At 47.3% G+C, this 20,893-nt stretch overlaps 1 protein-coding gene across 1 annotated transcript in view; it reads left to right on the top strand.

Annotated features, from left to right (window-relative positions):
* Positions 1 to 20,893, top strand: part of LOC148778149 (myomegalin-like) — a 162,717-nt gene that overhangs the window by 4,183 nt on the left and 137,641 nt on the right. The window contains 15 exon segments of the mRNA XM_088835005.1: positions 1,318 to 1,550; positions 4,396 to 4,754; positions 4,757 to 4,830; positions 5,948 to 6,140; positions 7,228 to 7,344; positions 8,516 to 9,044; positions 10,507 to 10,539; positions 10,541 to 10,734; positions 11,151 to 11,202; positions 12,289 to 12,512; positions 13,132 to 13,284; positions 15,243 to 15,410; positions 18,164 to 18,415; positions 19,521 to 19,652; positions 20,304 to 20,423. Coding sequence (XP_088691131.1) covers positions 1,318 to 1,550; positions 4,396 to 4,754; positions 4,757 to 4,830; positions 5,948 to 6,140; positions 7,228 to 7,344; positions 8,516 to 9,044; positions 10,507 to 10,539; positions 10,541 to 10,734; positions 11,151 to 11,202; positions 12,289 to 12,512; positions 13,132 to 13,284; positions 15,243 to 15,410; positions 18,164 to 18,415; positions 19,521 to 19,652; positions 20,304 to 20,423 — 2,833 coding nt within the window.

The raw sequence follows: 20,893 nt of genomic DNA, 5'->3' as shown, positions 1-20,893 counted from the left end.
GTTGATGATTGTAAGTGGTTCTTTTTAGCCAGAATGAATTTGTGACAGGTACAAGTCACTATAGAGATAAAACATGACCCAGAAATAGCTGTGCAGAGAGGTGGAAAGTTGGAGGTCAAAATCAACCTGAAGTTAAGCAAAACCCCGAAATGCTGCTGCTGAAAGGAAAAAGAAGCCATTATGACACTGGGATATAAGATTAATATTTGACAGGCAAGAAATTCATGTACTAAAATAATTGGTCATACACTAAGTAGATTATCATACTCAGGTTTTGGTTTCTTTAAAGAGCATGATAAAAAAGCTGGAGAGGCGCCAAGACAAACAGTAAAAAAGTTTAAAAGTTAAAAAACTGTTATTTGAGGAAAAACCCATACAGTCTGCTTTTGTTGAAATCTTAAGGAGTAACTTCAAGAGTATCTTCAAAAACCAAAGGTGATGGGAAATTGTTTCTGCTTGTTTTCCTCTCCCTTGCTTAGATCTGCAGAGAGAGCTGGGCTGGGAGCAGCAGCAGCACAGAGTGTTAGCCAACAGGGAAGGTGGTTGCTGGACCGGTGACCTCATTTTATTTTTTGAATTTTATTCAACTTTCTGTTTTATATTGGAGTATAGCCAATTAACAATGTTGTAACAGTTTCAGGTGGACAGCGGAAGGACTCAGCCGTACATATACATGTATCCGTTCTCCCCCAAGCCCTCCTCCTATCCCATCCCATCCCATCTAGGTGGCCTCAACTTGAACTTCTCACCAACTATAGATTGTGATTCTCCTGCTGCCAATGAAATCAGTTTCTTTGTCTTACCTGTAACTCCTCCCATACCCTAGTTCTCTGGTTATGACTCCTGAGTGCCCAGATCCTTCCTCATAATCATCCTTGTCAGAGTCTGAGTTACAGGCCCGGCCTCGGGTTTTGAGCTCTGGTGTCTTAGCCATGGTCTTTGCAATCAAGGACTCTAGTGCTGTGGAGCTGATGAAGCCTTTCGTCTTGTGAGAAGGAACTCTGTCCCCCAGAAGGAGAAGACTCAAGAGCATCCGCACTCTCCAGTCCTCTTTAAACCTCATCTGTCTGCATGTGTTTTAAGTTTGTTGTGTGCTTGGGGCTTTTCCTCACCCACCTCTGCAGTTTCTTCCTGCTGCCCGTGGCAAAAATTCTCCCTGCTTGTGTGGTGCGTCCTCTCACCCAAACCAGTCTCCAGGGACCCTGTGGTTGGGAAAGTCCTAGGAGGGAGGTCCCGTTATAAGACTGCCTTGTGCTCTGATGTTCTCCATAGATCCTCTTAGTGAACTAACTTCTTTAAACCCTGGTTTTCTTTCAGCTCATCAAGGTGGCATTGGAGAAAAGCCGGGCAGCTGTGGAGACCCAGAATGTGTCTCTGGCTCCTCCTTCCCTTACAGGAGGGGACAGTAATGGGGGTCTTCAGGAGGACATGCTCCACCTGAGGGCTGAAATTCACCGGCACTTACAGGAGAAGAGGGAAGCCGAGGGGGAACTGAAGGAGCTAAAGGCTCAAATCGAGGAAGCAGGATTCTCCTCTGTGGCCCACATCAGGTAGGACGTGCCCCAGAGAAGAGGAGCCTGCCGATTGAGAGGCTGCTGTAGCCAAGGGACCACATTGCTGCAGCCAAGAATTCGTGCCACCCTGGGGCTTCTTGGTCCACATCCCAGGCTCCATGCATGCATGGTTCTACAGATTCGTAGAAGCGCTAACAAAACTAGATAATGCATGTGTGTGTGTGTACGTGCTCCATGTCTGACTCTTTGTGATGCCATGGACTGTAGCCCACCAGGCTCCTCTGTCCATGGGATTTCCCAGCAAGAATACTGGACTGAGTGCCATTTCCTCCTCCAGGGGATCTTCCCCACCCAGGGATCAAACCCATGTCTCTTGCATCTCCTGCATTGGCAGGTGGATTCTTTACCACTGAGCCACCTGGGAAGCCCTGAATAATGGTGATTATTAATAATTACCATTTTAACTATTCAAATAAATCTGGTCTTAATTCAATATAAAAATGCCCATTATCTGCTATATGTATGATTGTCACAAGTGGAAATCTCCCAGTTGTATGACAGGTATTGCTGTTTTGAATTGACTGGAATGTGTAAGGAATCTCCTGCTACCCAAGATGCTTCCCTGCTGTATGCAGAACCAGAGCAGTCCATGAGGAGAAGGGTTTACACAGAGCCTCCACTCATCTGTCTCTCGGCAGCACAAATCCTTCAATTGTGGAATAACAATTTTAATAATCTCTTCTGCAAATCCCATGGATGGAGGAGCCTGGTAGGCTGCAGTCCGTGGGGTCGCTAAGGGTCGGACACGACTGAGCGACTTCACTTTCACTGTCTGTTTTTTTTACTTTGCAAAAGTGGGAAGTAACTTATTCATTGGTTAGAATGGCCCTGCCTTCACTCTTTCCCCTCGCCCTCAAAAGAAGCTTGGAAAAATATGCGGATAGCATAGGGATAATCCACTCACTCATTCGTCCACGAGGTTCACAGTCCTCATGGCCTGCTGTTTAGAACACAGCTGTGCAGATGAACAGCTTCTAATTCATACCCTATAGTTTCCCTGCCTATTGTGTACCACTCAAATGTCCCCGTGTCATAGAATAATATTAATGTTAGTACTTTGATATCTAGCACAGTGTACCTTTTGATTGTTAAGGAACCTCAGGCCTAAAAAGTTCTAGCAAACTTGCTCAAGTTTGCATAATAGTCCATGGCAGGATCCCTGGCTCCCAAATATTAAATCCTAAGCCTTTTCTCCTATATACTTTATCAAACGTTTTTTGAAATACTCTTGCAAGCATCCTTTGTTCTGGTTCTTTTACTCTGAATCATCATGATATTTCTCGTCTTAAGTTCTACTTAAGCTAAAGCTTCAGTTTGATTTAAACTTCATTATGCTTTGTTGTGCTATCATGGGTGAGAACAGTACATCTCTCTCGATCCCACCAGCTGAATATAGAAGCACTGATACTGTAGAAGATAGACTGTGTAATTCGTAATTCTATGTAATTCTTCTCTTTGGGGAAGATTTTCTTGAGCATTGCTTTTGTTAGTTTGCATTGTGAAAAGAGCAGGGTATTCCCCCAAATACAAAGTTATGACATAACATTAAATATTCTTTATACCACACATGTGCCCCTTTCTTTCCCTGTCACACCTCAGTTTTAGTCAAATACCTGTTCCCCTTTTCTCCACTGAGGAAACTCTCACAGTCTCTCTGATTCCTATGTCCCAAACCATGTTCGTCCTTAATTCACTCTAGACAAGCTCTGCTCTATTTCCAAACTTTAGGATTCTGAGAAACGCAGTGTAGAGGCACAGCCAACTGCTGGTCCTTCAGGCTGTGAATTAGCTACTTCCTTTGTCTCTTCTGGTCAGCAGTTCTCAATTCAACGTGCTTAAGAATCACCTGTGGAACTTAAATAAAACGTAGATTCTTAGGCCTTAGCTCTTAAGCTTTTTAAACAAGCACCTCCTAGGAGTCTGCTGTTAGTATTCCTCAGGTCTGCAGCTGATAAGAGCAGAATTATATAACTTCTCAGTTGCAGGCACTGAGCACTGATGAATTTCATGTAAGCATCCAGTGACTCCCCTAAGTCAATGAAGTGAATTGCCTTTTAAAGTCAATTGCCTTATTAAAGCCACATTTTTATTGCTTCCATCCAGTCCTAGTAAAGGATTTGGTGGGAGGAAAGGCTGCAACCAGAATATCTTGGTGAAAATTAGTTGTTGAGCCCATTATATCTTCTCAGCAAATATGAATATTCTATGTGCAGCTGGCACTGTGGAGGCTCTGGGGACACTGGGTGAACAGGACAGACAGAATCCCTGCTCTCATGAAGACGATCTCCTATCACAGGAGCCAGATAGAAAGCAACTGATTAACATAGTACATTTGACTACAATTCTGGCTAGTGTTGTTTGTTTCTTCTGTGTTCCTAGGTCCCAGTGTCTCTCCAGTAGTTGAAAAATGACTGATGATAATTAATAGAACTGTAGTCTACATGATAATAAATTTCTCCCAGGCAATGTCCTTTTTTATTTTTTATTAACAGTGTAAGTATCCTTGTTTATTCTACAGGCCACTGAAAATTAGAACATGAGGTTGCAAGCATGGGTAAAGACAAGTAGACCATGTGTCTTGAGTCTGAGATTTTTAGTGACAATGCTGCCAAGTATTTATGGGAGTGTGGGGAATCTCCTGCTCTTCCTGAGCCTTGATTTATGGGTGTATAAAATAAGGAATGTTTTAATAGGTCTCTGAGGTCACTTCATGTACTGGGGTGTCTCTGAGTCTCTGATGGACTCAATTGTGGGTTAACCGGGCTCTTAGGAAATGAGGCCAAGACCAGACCCGGCCCCTGACTGTATGTGTTTCTTGCAGGAACACCATGCTGAGCCTTTGCCTTGAGAATGCAGAGCTGAAAGAGCAGATGGGAGAAGCAATGTCTGATGGATGGGAGATTGAGGAAGACAAGGAGAAGGGCGAGGCGATGGTGGAGACTGTGGTTGCCAAAGGGGGTCTGAGTGAGAATAGCCTTCAGGCTGAATTCAGAAAGATCCAGGGAAAACTGAAGAATGCCCGCCATATCATCAACCTCCTCAAAGAACAGCTGGTGCTGAGCAGCAAGGAAGGGACTAGGAAGCTTAATCCCGAGCTCCCTGTGCACCTGGCCAAGGAGATCAACAGAATGAACACAGAGCTGGTTTACTCTCCTGGAAAGCACCAATGCCTAGAAGAGAGGGTGTGACCACAAGGCCGTGCTCCAGACCCCGGAGCCTTGACCTTGGGGCTGCCCTCACAGTGGATGCTCACCAAGTAAGTGTGGGGTTAGATGAAAAGCCCTTGGAGAAAGGCTGGAAATGTCTGTTTTTACCTTAAACAGGTCTGCCCCGTGGGTCAGGAGGTACCATGGGAAGGGCATCTTTGCACCACAAGTAGTGGTGATAATGTTCCTCTAACATCCAGCCTTTAGAAAGGTTTCTTTTACAACATTATCTCATGAATATTACATAAGAAATTAACTTTCTTAAATATTTGAGTGCTTAATTTTCCAGGCAAGACACTAGGCACTGGAAACAGAGACTTCATCTTTGCCCTTCAGATATTCAACATGGTGGGGAAAGATGGCACAAAACCAGATCATTTCCATAGGATGCAATATAGGGCTACATGGGGCTTTAAGGCAGCCAGTCAGTGGTGTGTAATGACATCTCTTACTTATCACTGCTCTGTACATCACAGCTCAGCTCAGGGGTCTGCTCCTGAGCCTCAAAGGAACAGTCAGGATTGTCTAAGGAGAGGGGGCTGAGCTGCTGCTGCTGCTAAGTTGCGTCAGTCATGTCTGACTCTGCGAGACCCCATAGATGGCAGCCCACCAGGCTCCCCCATCCCTGGGATTCTCGAGGCAAGAACACTGGAATGGGTTGCCATTTCCTTCTCCAATGCATGAAAGTGAAAAATGAAAGTGAAGTCCCTCAGGCGTGTCCAACTCTTCACGACCCCATGGATGGCAGCCTACCAGGCTCCTCCGTCCATGGGATTTTCTAGGCAAGAGTACTGGAGTGGGTGCCATTGCCTGCTGAGGATTAAGTAAAATGGGTTGCAGAGGACTCTGAGAGAACAACTGGGTGGGAATTCAGGGAGAGATGAGTGGAGGTTCCCACCCCTTCTCTTTTCAACCCCTGAACAAACATTTGCTGAGGGTTCCTCACAGACTCGGGTGGCACTGTGCTGTGTGCTGTAACAACAGAGATAAACAAAGCATCACCCAGCTCTCCAGGTGCTCAGTCTGGAAGGCAAGTAGCTGCCAAGTGGAGTGAGAAGTGTTACGACAGACACATGGATGAAGTACACAGGGTCCGCAAGGCGAAGCGGCCACCACTGCCTGGGGAGAGCTCAGATGGCCCTGACCCTGTGCTGGCTCTTTTCACAGCTGGATAACCAGCCCCAGACCCATGACCCTGGGCCGCAGTCAGAATTTAGCTTCCTGGGATCCACAAAGCACCTGCGTTCCCAATTGGCACAATGCAAACAATGCTATCAAGATCTCCAGGAGAAGCTGCTGATATCAGAAGCCACTGTCTTTGCCCAGGCCAACCAGCTGGAGAAATAGAGAGTCATGTTTAGTAAGTCTTAAGTTCAACACCACCTGTCTTCTCCCTGAGAAGCTCATGCTTTGCAGATTTCACTCTTCTTTCCCAGTCTCATGGCCAGTTTAATTCTGACTCTTACCTGAGCATTGTGGAAGTGGATTGTTGTTGTTAGTTAGTCGCTAAATCATGTCCAACTCTTTTACAACTCCATGGATTGTAGCCTGCCAGGCTCTTCTGTCCTTGGGATTTCCCAGGAAAGAACACTGGAGTGGGTTGCCATGTCCTTCTCCAGAGGATCTCCCTGAGCCAGGGCTCGAATCCAAATCACCTGCTTTGGCAGGTGGACTCTTCACTGAGCCACCAGGGAAGCCCATAGAAGTGGATACTTCAATTTGCAGATGGCAGAAACAAATAAATGAATAAAGCAAGTTTGCAGTGACAGCATAGGGAGGAAATGAGCTAACATCTAGCTTCACTGATTTCTGGTACAGTCAACAAACTGCCTTACCTCTCTCAACATATGTTGATTGTTTCTCTTCTGCTTCTCTTTGCACCACATTAGACTCTTCAGAAGTATACCATCGTTGTTGGTCTAGAATCAGTGCTTTCTCATAGAACTTCTGCAGTGACATAACTGTTCTGTACCTACGGCACATGTGGTTATGGAGAACATGAAATGTAGCTAATTCAATTTGGGGATATAAAGTTTTATTTAATTTTTATCAGTTTAACATAAAACAGTCACGTTTATAACACTTAACAGAACAGTGCAGATCTTGGTGTCTTTGAAACTCTGAATTAGTTCTGCTCCATTCAAACATTCCCTGAACCCCCATGAACAAAGCATTTGCTAGCTTCCCTGGGGCTTGTAGAGTTGATAGTATGCAGTGTTTGACTTAAACATGTCTGGTCCCAGGAAAGCCCGTAAGCTCCCCAAGCTTACCTGGTGGAGAGAGGTCCTGCTGCTGGAGCAGGTGTTTCTTCTCCCACCTCAGTCCAAAGAAGCGTCTATCCCACTCTGGGTCTGACCTCCCCAAGGGCCAGGGTGCATGCTGCTGAGGAAGAGAGTGTATGTGCGAAATTAGATCCTCTGTAGCACCCCCTGTCTGTTGCCAAGCAGGTGGATCATCGGTGAAGCAGGACAGCAAGCAGGTGCAGGTGGACCTCCAGGACCTGGGCTATGGGACCTGTGGCCGAAGTGAGAATGAGGCCGAGCGGGAGGAGAGCACCAGCCCTGGTGAGAGCTCGGGTGCGGGGCTCGCCCTCCCCAGCTAGGGGCAGCCTTCACGTTTGGGTGCTGCTCGCCAAGCCCACATCTGATGAGGAGCAGGCTGAGGGGTGCAGTAGATTGAAGGGGGCACAGGAGGAGGGGGCGGAAAGTTTGGAGAACTCATGCCCAAAGTGAGGCTGAGCGTGAGCGTGAATGTCTACAATTAGTTTCCAACATGCTGCCTGTTTAATAAAGAAAAATTCAGCACGAACTTTAAAAAAAAAAGTTCTATCCAACTGATTATTTTAGAGAAAATACTGTGTATGTGTTAGTCGCTCAGATGTATCTGACTCTGTGACCTCATGGACTGCAGCCTGCCAGGCTCCTCTGTCCATGGAATTCTCCAGGCAGGAATACTGGAGTGGGTTGACATTCCCTTCTTGAGAGGATCTTCCCAACCCAGGGATCAAACCTGGCCTCCTGCATTGCAGGCAGATTCTTTATCATCTGAACCACCAGAAAAAAATTACTAAAGTCTATTTATTAATGAGAAGATCAAATGAGCTTTGAGTGAGTGAGTGAAAGTTGCTCAGTCATGTCCAACTCTTTGCAACCCCATGGACTACACAGTCCATGAAATTCTCCAGACCAGAATTCTGGAATGGGTAGCCTTTCCCTTCTCCAGGGGATCTTCCCAACCCAGGGATAGGACCCAGGTCTCCCACATTGTATGCAGATTCTTTACCAGCTGAGCCACAAGGGAAGCCCAAGAATACTGGAGTGGGTAGCCTATACCTTCTCCAGTGGATCTTCCTGACCCAGGAATCGAACCAGGGTCTCCTGCATTGCAGGCAGATACCAACTGAACTATCAGGTGGATATGCAAACTGTACATCTAAAAAAAGTGTATTTCTGTTATAAAAGCACTAAAGCTATAGGGACATCCACCAAATTGAAATTGAGGAGAAAACCACTAAGTAAAATAGAAGGTGACCACAACTGACTTGCAGGGCTCTTGGGAGGACAAGAAATATGGCATTTGGAGGCTAGTACAGTGCCAGTGCTGAATAAAGTACTGCTTTAACTTTTGCTCTAGTAATGATAGTCCTATAATTACAATGTAGGACAATATATTGCAGGGTATGGCCTCCGCAGCATGCCCAGCTTGACTCAGGAGGATGTCTTTGTCTTTTCTCAGAGTGTGAGGAGCACAACAGCCTCAGGGAAACAGTCTTGATGGAGGGGCTGTGCTCTGGGCAGGGACACCTGGGCTCTGCAGTGGCCAGCCCCCCTGGGAAGAAGCCCTCGGAAAGCCAACTAGGGAAGCAGGAGGCGCTCCGGTCATACGGAAAGTCAGAAGACATCTCTGTCCTATGTAAGGACATCAAAGATCTGAAGGCCCAGCTGCAGAACGCCAACAAGGTCATTCAGAACATGAAGAGCCGGGTTCGGTCCCTCTCAGTTACAAGCCATTATTCATCTAGTCTGGAGAGACCCCGAAAGCTGAAGGCCGTTGGTGCCCTCGAGGGATCCTCATCGCACGGTGTCACTGATGAGGACGAGGGGTGGCTGTCTGATGGCACTGGGGCTTTCTACCCTCCAGGGCTTCAAGCTAAAAAGGATCTGGAGAGTCTGATCCAGTGGGTGTCCCAGCTAGAAGCCCAGCTCCCAAAACCTGGGACAGAAGGGAAGCTGGCCGAGGAGCTGAGATCTGCCTCGTGGCCTGGGTAAGGAGGGTGCTCTGTGGATCATTGCTTGATTGAAGATGTCTACGTTTCTGTGTGAAATAGGGAGGCCCAGGCAGGTAGAAGAGAGAACCCACTGGGGCAGTCAGAGAAGGACCTATTTCAATGGTAGTCCTGGGTGTTAAGAAAGGACACCTGACCCCTGCTGGGAGATACCAGGTCCCTGGGATTTCCTCTTAGGAATGTCTTCACACAGCGACAGGACGTATAAGTAGTCAAACTGGAGGCAGACTTCCTGGGTTTGAATCCTAGCTCCAGAACTTACAGGCTGTGCAAACCTCTTTAGTCTTCCTGAGCCTGTTTCTTTATCTATTAAATGAGGAAAATAAGAAAACCTATCTCAGAGGGTGGTTATTAGGTTTAAATGAATTAATCCAAGTTCTTATAATAATGCCTAGCACATATTAAAGCTCTCAACCCTATTTGTGTAATTATTATTGTTTTTGATACTTTGTGTTGAAAAACACTGGACTAGATGTCCATCTCGGTATCTAGGTTATCTATGCTGAGTAACAAACCACCCCAAAGCAGGGGATTCAAACAGCAATTTATGTGGATTGGCTGGGCTTAGTAGGGGTTGCTCTCACATCAGGTCTCTCACGCCGTCAGATGATGGCTGGGGCTGGAGTCACTGAGACATCTGGTTGGAATGGCTTCTTCATCCTCGTGCCTGGTGACACAGTGCTCCCTGGCGTCTCTCTTTCTCCACGTGGCTTCCTGTCTTCTGGGGCCTTTGCTCCCGGCCTGGGCCTCTCATAGTGGTGCTCTCAGGGTAGTTTCACTTCAGCAGGGTAGCTGGCTTCCAGGAGTCAGGAAGTAGAAGTTGCCAGGTGAGTTAAGAGTGACTCCTGGACTTGGCGCAGTGTCACCTCCAGTGTGTTGTCTTGGTCAAGGTGGTCACAGGGCCCACACAGATTTGAGGAGGTCGAGAATGACTGCTACCTAATGATGAAAGAGGGCACAGCCACATTGTAGCCAAGCATGTGGAACGGGAGCTTGAGTAACGGCCATCTTTGCAAAATACGGTCTGAAGTAATATAGATGGTCTTTGAAGTAGAAGACATGAAAGGACTTATGTGGATTTTTAGTATTTATTGAGTACCTACTCAATAAATCTATTTAGCATTTATTATCAACTATAAGTCTACACTCTATTGGTGCTGTAAGGGAAGTAAAATACAGCACTGTGTTTACCCCCACGGAACTTATTTTTCACTTTGGCGCATGACTAATGCATGCTAAACAGTGGAGGAATGGTGGTGTACCGTGTTGTTTGATGCAGTTTTGTCAGAACAGAATTTACTCTTAAATACATCCTTTGGTTTTGGTGCCAGAATTCAGCATAAACTGAGGAATTCTTAGAGATGCTCTGACAGAAATCTCTACAGAAGCCCCCATAGCTTAATTTTCCATTCTTACTCTTTCCTCTTCTTTCATTCATTAGGAAATGTGATTCCCTGATTCAGGACCAGTTCTCTGGTCCTACGTCAGAAAATACGGGAAGGGAGAGGTATCTGTTATCTCCTCACCCAGCACTCGAAAGACACGGTAAAGTCTTTCGAGGACCTCCTAAGGAGCAATGACATTGACTACTACCTGGGACAGAGCTTCCGGGAGCACCTCGCCCAGGGCAGCCAGCTGACAGAATGGCTCACCAGCAAACTCAGCACCAGTAAGTTGGCCTCGTGGCTTCGGGACCCTCTCAGTCACTCCCAGAGCCTAGCCCCCAGTGGCCGCCTCACCTCCACCACAGCTGCTAACCCAAGTCCTGTTTCTACTTCTTTCCCGGGGGCCATGATGGGATCAGGACTGGCCGGTGGGCCACTGGCAAGTGCCTTTTAAACTTTTTTGCATTGATTTGGGGCAAAGGCAGTCATGATGGTGATCGCCAGGTCAGGGAAGTTCTGCCTGGTGAACGCTGGAGATCCTGCAGGTCTGTTCTCTAAAGATGCAGCCTGAGGTCTCCCACATGTCCTGACCACACATAGAGTGGTCACTATTTTGTACTCGAATAGGCTCTTGCACTTATAATGTGTAAAGTGAGACCTGATTAATTTCTTACTGTTTCTTTCTGAATTTGGTTTTCAGAGGATCATAAAAGTGAGAAAGATCAAGCTGGACTCGAGCCACTGGCTCTGAGGTAATTCAAATAGAATCTGGTAAAGTAATTGGGAACAAGGCCTAAGGGATCAAGAGGGCTGCAACTTCACAAGACAGAAGTGGGGGCGGAGGGGGTATGGAAAATACTGATTGTATTGAATTCATTTGTTCATGAAACACCTTCCTGTTCTTTTTAGCCTAATTCTTTACACTCTTTTGATAGAATTCTATTGATTTCTATTTGTATAATGATTCTCCAGGCTTAGTAACCTAGAGTCAGTCTGACCTAAAAGTAAACTTACCAAATTTCAAGGGTCCTTGGCACCCCAAGGATCTCCTCTGCTCCCCAACTCTGTGTGTTTAAGTACATGGTGCGCTTTTTGCCAAGTTGGCTTACCCCCAAGTGGAGTTAGCAGCTAGTTTAGTGGCCACACAGTTTCCTTGGGAAAAAAAGAATTGTATTACAGTTCCTAATAAAATTCCTTAATGTTGCAGGTCTTGGGAGGCTACAGTGCCTTGGAAACCAGTTTTCAATGAGTCATTGCATATTTTCTTATTATGTGCAATAAAATTCAGACTCAGAGTCCTTTGTTTACTAGTTCAAATCCCTTTGTGTCATGAGTGTGCTTTAGAGCACCCAGTGCTCCTCAAAATATCTGTGGTGAAGGACAAAGGAGTTTGTTTTTATCTCTAATCTGTCATAGACATATACCTGGTCTGTACCTTAATCAACCAGATGATTCTACTTACGTCCTCTTGGATGATGTGAGAATGCCACCCTGCTGTGTTTCTCAGTGCTCACCGTCCGTTTCTGTACTTACGTTGTTGGAGACCGGGAACCAGCAGTTCTCGGACTCCAGCTGTCCTGGGGACCAGGCCTGGAGCAGCAGTGCCTCAGAGGCCTGGCTGAGCCCCTGCGGGTCCTCAGCGTATCATGTGGCCAGTGCACTGGGCACCACTTGCTCCCCCTCCCTCTGCACCCGGCCTACTTTTCACCCTAAACCAGAGATGGGTAATTCATTTATTCTCTGCAGGCATGGTCCCCTTGACTTACGTAGTTTTCCTCATAAGGACTAGCTCATCCAGTGATTCTGCCTTCCCCTGTTGTCCTCCTTCACCCCACTAGGCTTAGCAGGGAGCTGCAGGAGAAGGAGAAAGTGATTGAAGTCCTGCAGGCCAAGCTGGACGCCCGCTCCCTCACGCCGTGCAGCAGTCGTGCCTTGTCTGACTCCCAGCGCTCTCCCAGCAGCTCCTCCTTCTTGTCTGACAAGCTGGAAGCCTGCTCTGACATGGACATCACCAGCGAGTACACCCACTGTGAAGAGAAGAAAGCGTCGCCTGGTCACTCAGGTAGCCTCCACTTTCTGAGTGGAGCCACCTTTTTCTAGGCTGAGAGGAGACTTCTACATCCAGGCTTTATAGATACGCCTTGGCATGTGTCAGGCTGAACCATGCCGAGCCTAGGCCCCAGTGGGTCAGGACCTTTGCTTTGCTCCTGATTCTACAAGCTGACCCTGTCACTGGGTCTCCTCTCACCTGGATGCTGTTGGACCAGGCAAACCACAGTGGGGCGAGTGAGAAGAGGATGGGGACTTCTGTTTCCCCACTGCCTCACGGGCACACAATCTGTCTGATTGATCTCCTTCTGTAAGATGGGGTGTCTTATCCCTCCAGCCAGGTGCAGCTTCTGAACCCCCGAGTTTCCTTGGGTGTCCACATATGCTGCTGCACTTGCCTGCTATTTTTGGAGGTGCCTTTTCCTTGGTTTCAGGCTCTGAGCCCCACTGTCGCCTCTCAGGTGGCTTTTCTCACTGAAGGAGCAATCTGCAAGTCAGGAATGAAAGCTGCTCACAGTGCTTGCGCTTGGTGCTTTCCCTGACAACAAGGCTCTGCCCTGGTTACATTGTAAGATCAGATTCCAGTTCTTCGAAGAATACCAAACATGTTCTTTCATTCATGGGTTTTGTAGATTCCATCCACCATTCAAATCATTCTGCTGTACTGTCTTCCAAACCATCAGCAACCAGTTCATCTCATGGGGTTAAGGCCGAACCCAGCAGCAACCCCATCAGCTTCCCAACTCCCCAGAATCCCCCCATGGAGGCCAGCCAGGCCCATCCAGGTATGCACTAGCCAATGGGGCAGGGGCTTCATCTCCTCACTCAGCTTTGACTTTTCTTCAGGGATAAGAAAAGCATCATTAGGAGCTTAGATACATTGAATCCTAGACAAAAATCAAGAGACCATTCAAATTCACTAATAGGGTCTGACTAGTCTTTAACTACCGTAGAAAAATAAATAATCCACATCAGACTTTGAGCTGCATACCAATTTTGACCAGTAGTTGGCTAATCATTTTAAAAGAATCATCTTCATTTCTTTCTCTCATTTTACCCTGGAAATCAAAGAGGCAAAATGTTTCTCTCAGGATTATTGTAGCCAGAGAGCAAAAAGAAATTTCCATCTGCTGCTCTCTTGTGTGTTTTCCCCATTTTCTCTGCAGAGGAGCCTCTGTAGTTGGTGGGGCTATTTCCTTCATAGCTTCAGTATCCTTAGAAGGAATTCTGTTCACATTACATTATCTTTCATGGTTTTATGAATGGGTTGGTGATCCTTGATATACATGGTGTATATCTTGGACTGACAGAGTTGTATATTTCATTTACCTGCCTCAGGTTAGTTACCAGGGGGTGTATTATCCAATCACAGCTCCACACTAGCAATGCACAGAACAGGCAAACCTTATTCTCACCTGCTGCCCCCCAACAAGATGACTGGCTGCCTGCCTTCAGCGTGGTTGTGGTGAGGTTGCGTTCAGTAGAGACACCTACAGAAGAACACTTTTCTTCTGCCATCCTTGTCCCTCTTGAGAGCAAGTCACCCAAATCTTAAGGAAAAGAATGTGTCCAACTCTTTCTGGGCTCAAAGTTTCTGGGCCAAAGTTTCCAGCTAAACCAGGAAATCATGGGGAAAAACCATTCGCCAAGCACTGTAGACATCTCTGTGAATGCTTTGGGACGAAAAAGAGCAGAAGGTCGAAGGTTTTAGAGTCAGAATGCCTTCCTGAAGGAGGCCTGGGCTGTGTCACTTGGTAATTCAGGGTCTTGTACTGCTCTGATACCATGTCAGCGTCCTGGGATAAGGGATGTTTTTCGGAATGTGATCACTGTCTTCTGTGTGGAACAGTCTCCACAAGTCTAGATGTTTTGGGTTCTGCTCCCTCCGTGGGCTACATGCCCTTCAAATGTTTTTAGGAAAAGGAGAGAGATTCAAACGTCAGAACTTCCCAGGCTTCCTGAAATCGATAGATGTACTACATAATGATCACCTGTGAAGTTTTTCTTTTAAAAAACTTTCTGACAAGAGTTTATGATTCAGTAGGTCTGCATCAAGGACGGAAGAATCCACATATATTAAGCATTTTTCTTAAACTATTTGAATGTTCAGACAGATTTTTGCATGCCACTGTGTCTGTCAGTTTGCCAAGGCTTTTATTTTTCCTTTGGTGAATGAGCACAGTGATTTGGGATTCTCAAGTTTGTTTCCATCAGCCTTGAATTTCATGCATTAGTCATGCCAGCGTCCCCACTCTCCTAGTCCACTCCTGTCCTCCTCAGGGTGAGTCCTGTTGCTTTCAGGAGTTCTAGGTGTAGGGGAGTCTTGTCACGGGGGCCAGGACTGGCCCATGCTGGCAGCAGCACCCCAGGGCTCCTGAGAGCATTCAGGCAGAGCCATCCTGACCTGCCATGCCCAGATGGCTAGGATGGGGCTCTCATGGCTTCCTGAGCTATGGTAATGCTACCTTGCCTTTTTATAACCAATTGTTTTCCAGATGAGCATAGAATGTGAATGCAGGATAGCCCTGGCAGGGGAGAAGAAGGAGCAGGTGAGATAAGCCAGACTCTTGGGTAGCTCTGCTCCCCCTTGGCCATCTTAGTCATCACCACATTGAATGACAGACACTCCCCAGGGAGACACCTGGTCAGGAAATAGTTTCACCTTCTCAATCTTTCACCCGTTCTTTTCTCTCCCTTTTGGTCTAATGACTTGTGTCCTTTCTCCCTGACTTTCTGTTTCTAGGCCTTCATTTCCAATGCATACCCCAGTCACCACTGCCGTCAGCTCCACCCAGCTTCCTGCCTTTCAGCTCTGCTGGCCCTCCCCTCCCTGGCTGCTGTGAGACGCCCAGGGTCTCCTTGGCGGAGGCTCAGCAGGAGCTGCAGATGCTGCGGAAGCAGTTAGGAGAAAGTGAGCACTTCCTGCTGCGTTCATGTGCTTGCGGACGGCGGACCCACACTATGTGTCTCTGCATGGCTTTGGCTGGATGGCAGAGTTTTCAAAATAACACAGGGGTACACGCTATCAGTGGACAACTGAGGGAGAGCTGCGCTTGCTGTTTTTGGAAATATATTTGCTGTTATCTTTCTCATGTGTGTGTTTCATCAGTTAGTAGGTAACTAACTATGCTCCTATGTGAAATAAGAAAAGAACTTCACATGATGAATTTGCCCTCTAGTAGTGCTTTTAAAAAAACTAGAAAGCAATTTGAAATTACCTTATAACCATGGTCTGTGCCTGTAAAGAAGAGCTTGGATGGGCCAGAGATTGATGGTCACCATAGACCACAAGCTGAGAATGTGTACACCTTGAGCCCCATTTAGACCACATTAGTATCCCTGAAATTGGATACACTGTCTACTCTAACATTAGTTTGATTTCCAGCTAGACTGAGATCATTTTTAAGGAGAGTCTGCACATGTTCCTTCCAGCAGGCAGTGAGGTCTAAGAGGCTACCTTCTGCTACCAGTGTTACACAGGTATAGCAATCTAAGGACCTACCAACGTGAACATGGACTCACCTTGTGTGCCAGGGCCAGGGCAGAGAACTAAAACTCAGAGAGTGAGGTTACTTGATCAAGGTCACTAGGAAGGGCGAGAAATGGGCTTGAATTTGGATCTTCTGCTCCTGGTTCCATGTTTCCATCATACCTTCTCCATCTGGAATGGTTTTGTTACAGTCCTGCTGAGAGCACAGGCTGAGCTCAGCTGAACAATGCTGGAGTCCCCTTGCCAAAGTCTTTTCTCTCTTTAGAGATGACAGCATGTGCTATTCTCTCTGAACTAGAACTTGCTACCACGCTACCATAGCAGGTCTGGAACCAACAACTGATGGATAACAAATCTGTTCCATGCCGAAAGGCACGAGTGTTCACTAGACTACTTTTCATTTCCTCACTTCCTTTTCCTCCATCTTTCCACATTGTCAAGTTGTCTTTGCCCAAAGCTAGAGACAGGAAGGAGAGCACTGTGCATGAAATGGTCTGCTGATGCGGGTTGAACTGGAGTCACAACCAGTCTGTTCCATGGGCCAGATTTTGGATGGTCCAGCCTTGGCAAGAAAGGCTGTAGCGCTTTCTTTGCCTTGTTAAGCACAGTCCTCTCCAAAGGGCTCATCAGCTCTCCTCCTGTGCTTTAAACCAAGCTTCTGAGTGGATAGTGGTGCATGGCAGCTTCTCAGGTCTCTATGGAGCTAAAATCTTCTTGTGCAAGTGTCTGTCTGGTGTTTTTGCATGGTTTAGGGCATGCGCTCTGTATTGTGTGGCCAGGGAGACTGGAACATGAGACTACTGATCCCTGTTACTGATAGATTTGAAGCCTCCTGCGACCTTGGTGAGAAAGTAAGCTGAGTGTCAACAACCACTGATTTCCCCTTCTCTTTGTGTGGGGTTGGGGTTGAAAGAGGTGTGGACGAGGTAGGGAGTCATGTCTCTTTTAAATCCTGGACTGTAATTTGCATGCTTACATTTTTCATCCCCCTCCTTAATTTCCACTGATCCTAATGAATATCTAGTGGTTTTCAAATTGGGGAAGGGGAGATGCTTGACAATACTTCTCAAACTTTCCTGCCTTTTAGAATCAGCTAGGACGATTTTAAAACATTCAGTACCGAAGCTGAACCACATACCCGTTAAGGTCAGATCTCTGGGGAACCAGGCACTGGTACTTGTTTTTACATTGTCTCAGATGATTCCAGAATGTAGCCAAATTTGAGAACAGTTATAAATAAGGATCAAAATTGGCAACTGCCAACTACATTAATCCCTCAAAGGGGGTTGACTTGGTTGGAAGACACCAGGACCTCACTCCTCACTCCTGTTTCTTAGGCAGAGCTACTGTTTGCTGCTTATGTCGATAATCCCTAGAAAGCAGTCTTCTGAATGTGAATATCCTGAACTATAGCCGGTTCACTTCTTTCCCTCTCTCACCCAGCTGGGATTATTTTTAAACAGAAGCGGAGATGATGGGAAGGCCCATGATTTCACAGGATCTATGAAGGCATCAGCCTATGAAATGAAAGGTCCTACCTCCCCCATGGGAGAGTGTTCATGACTCTTCAGATGCAAGTGATGACATTTCAGTTCCTTGAATCGTGTTGAGTAAGATTCAAATCACCCCTTAGTTTATACAGAACCTCCCCCAACTTCAGCAAAGAATTCAGTCTGGAGTGAGTGGGTCCACCATTCTAGCTGGATTTATGCCCCCTTTCTCTTCTGACAACCCCAAAGGAAAACTAGAAAAACTGGCACTTTAGCTTCCGGAACAGCAAGTACTCACAGGAACACAAATATTCCTGTTCGCAGGTGTGCTCAGTGCTATGGCCATCACACTGTGAACCCCTGACTTTCCCAGTGAGTTCTACCCAGAAACTTCCTGGACTCTATCATGAGGCATTATCACGGGAGCCAGGTTAGGGCCACAGGACTTTCCTGTTGTGTCCATGGGTGACTTTGTTCACCCCCTACCTCTTGTGTCTCTTGCTCACAAATACACGGGGTGAGAGTCGCAGCCTCCAGGGTCTAAGTCTCCATCTCACTGGTGTTCCGCAGCCGCTGAGGCCTCCACCCGTGTGTCCCCGTCAGTGTCCGTTCTCCTCAATCACACGCTTCCTGGCTGATCCTTGTGTTCGCTACTGCTTCTCACTCATGTTTCCTTCTGCCCAGGTGTCACCAGTGTTCATCCTGCTTCCCCAGCCACATTGCCAACCGACCATACAGAAGCCAGACCTTCCCACTACCGCAACCCTACCCAGCCCCTCTGTCCTCCAAGGAGCACCACCGAACTGGGCAGAATCCTGGAGCCTGGGTACCTGGGCAGCAGTGGCCAGTGGGACATGATGAGACCTCAGAAAGGGAGCATATCTGGGGACCTATCCTCAGGCTCCTCCATGTACCAGCTTAACACCAAACCCACAGGTAAATACAAAGCCGAGCAGGTCAATTGTTTCTCTAAACCATATGGAACCTCTTGCATTTACCAGTTACCCTGGCAAGTGGACATGTACACTTACAACTCCCTTACATGCACCCCTATATGGGAGGAGGCCCATGGGGCTTGCTTAGTACCAGCTGTCCTGTGTTTAAAACCAAATTACTCTTTTTTTAGGGTAAAAGTGATAGGTTATTTAATTTTAAACCTTTTTTTTTTGTATTGGGGTATACCCGATTAACAATGTTGTGATAGTTTCAGATGAACAGCAGAGGGACTCAGTGATACATACACACATACTCATTCTGCCTCAAACTCCCCTCCCATCCAGGCTGCCACATAACATGAACAGAGTTCTATGAGCTATACAGTAGGTCCTTGATGGTTATCCATTTTAAATATAGCAGTGTGTACATGTCCATCCAAAATGCCCTATCTCTTCCCCCCAACCTTCCCCCTGGCAACCATAAATTTGTGGTCTAAGTTTGTGAGTCTCTTTCTTTTTTCTAAGTAAGTTCATTTGTATCATTTCTTTTTAGAATCCACATATAAGGGATGTCATACGATATTTCTCCTTCTTTGACTTCACTCAGTATGACAGTCTCTAAGCCCATTCGTGTTGCTGCAATGGCATTATTTCATTATTTTTTATGGCTGAGTAAAAGACTCTGATGCTGGGAAAGGTTGGGGGTGGGAGGAGAAGGGGACGACGGAGAATGAGATGGCTGGATGGCATCACCGACTCTGTGGACATGAGTTTGAGTGTACTCCGGGAGTTGGTGATGGACAGGGAGGCCTGGCGTGCTGTGATTCGTGGGGTCGCGGAGAGTCGGACACGACTGAGCGACTGAACTGAACTGAACTAAATATTCCACTATGTGTGTGTGTATACATACATATATATATATATACACATACATATATATATGTTGCCGCCATTCACTCTTTAAACAAAGTCACCTGAGCTCCCATATGCCCATGAGAGAGGACAGTGATGTTTAAGGGTCTTGCTGAGAGGCCACTGGCAAAGCCCCCAAGTGGGCCCCAGGATGCTCCATCTCCACCTCTTCCTGTCCTCCTGGGTGGCTGCACGGGCTGACCTGCTAGAGGAGCATCTTGGTGAAATCCGCAACCTGCGCCAGCGCCTGGAGGAGTCCATCTGCATTAATGATCGCCTGCGGGAGCAGCTGGAACACAGGCTCAGCTCCACTGCCCGCGAAAGCGGTAGGAGAGGCCCAGGTTGCCCTAGAGAAGAGCGTCACAGATTTCAAAGCACTGTGGTCTGCTTTCCTCCACTTGCTCCTTACAGTCAGCAAGGCAGGGGGCAAGGACCGTTCCCCTCCCCTTGTTGCTGTATCTGAGCTCAGAGAGTAACTCTCCTCACTGCAGGTCTAACCAGATCTGCTCCCCAGAATCCTCTGACTTCTCCTTTACCCTAAAGCTGCTCATTTGCTGCCTGCTGACTTCTGTGCCCTGGTTCTGTGACTGGCATGTGGTGGAGCCAGGTCTGCAAGGCCTCCTGCAGCCGCTCACCAAAGTGGCCTTCCTGCCCACACTCTCCCCCAGGCTGCTGACACCGGGAGGCCGGCCTTTCCAAACACCCTTGACCTGTCCACACTGCAGCAAGAGCAGCTATTTAGGGAACAGAGCCTCCTGAACTGCTCACCCAGGGCACATGAAATGCATGCAAAGAACTCATGCAGAGGAGCCACAGGAAAGCCAGGCATTCAGCCCAGCAGACTTCGTCCCACCAGGAGACAAGTCCTCAGGGTTTTCTGCTGGGTTGGGACAGTGTCTTTGGAGGCAGAGAACGAGCAAACAGAGATCCTCTGTTACACAAATGTGTAACTTACCTGCTTGCACTTCCTCGGACAGGCTCCACCTCTAACTTCTACAGTCTGGGCCTGGAGTCCACACCTCAGCTTTCCAATGAGAGCAGAGTCCTTTGGGAAGAAAACCACAGGCTTCAGGCTCAGCTCAGTCATGTTTCCAGAGGTGAGTGCCAAAAGCCACAAACTGTGGTCAGTGTTGTATCCCTTTCTTCCCTGGCCATACCCATCACCAACTGGAGAACCTAAGAGAGGAGAAGGTGGAGAGAACAGAGCTGCTCAGACCCACCAACACCAAACTCCCATAGCTTTTCTCACTCTAGAAAGGGCTACTTTCTGACAATCCCGAACCGTGGGCCCTCAGACACCTAGGCTCCAGGGAGGAGGAGCTGTAGGAAAGCCACTTCTGTGCGACCCACGTGCAGTGATTCAGTCATTAGCCACCAACCTGGACACCAGTTAGTGCCCGTCCTACCTCCCCACAGTCACAGCTGGTTTCAGTCCAGGAAAGGGAGGAGCAGGAGGCCTACACACCCTCTCAGGCTCTTCCAAGACCTCGCTGAAGCTCCCTGTGTCCCTCTCGTGCTGATGTGCTGTGTCTCCTCTCCATCTCCCTCCTCCTACACTCAGGGCTCC

The sequence above is a fragment of the Moschus berezovskii genome, chromosome 4 (assembly GCF_049115385.1).
Source record: "Moschus berezovskii isolate FMDL1 chromosome 4, NW_MosBer_1.0, whole genome shotgun sequence".
NCBI lineage: Eukaryota > Metazoa > Chordata > Mammalia > Artiodactyla > Moschidae > Moschus > Moschus berezovskii.
The sequence above is the reverse complement of the archived record's forward strand: the minus strand, read 5'-3'. Positions and strand labels throughout refer to the sequence as shown.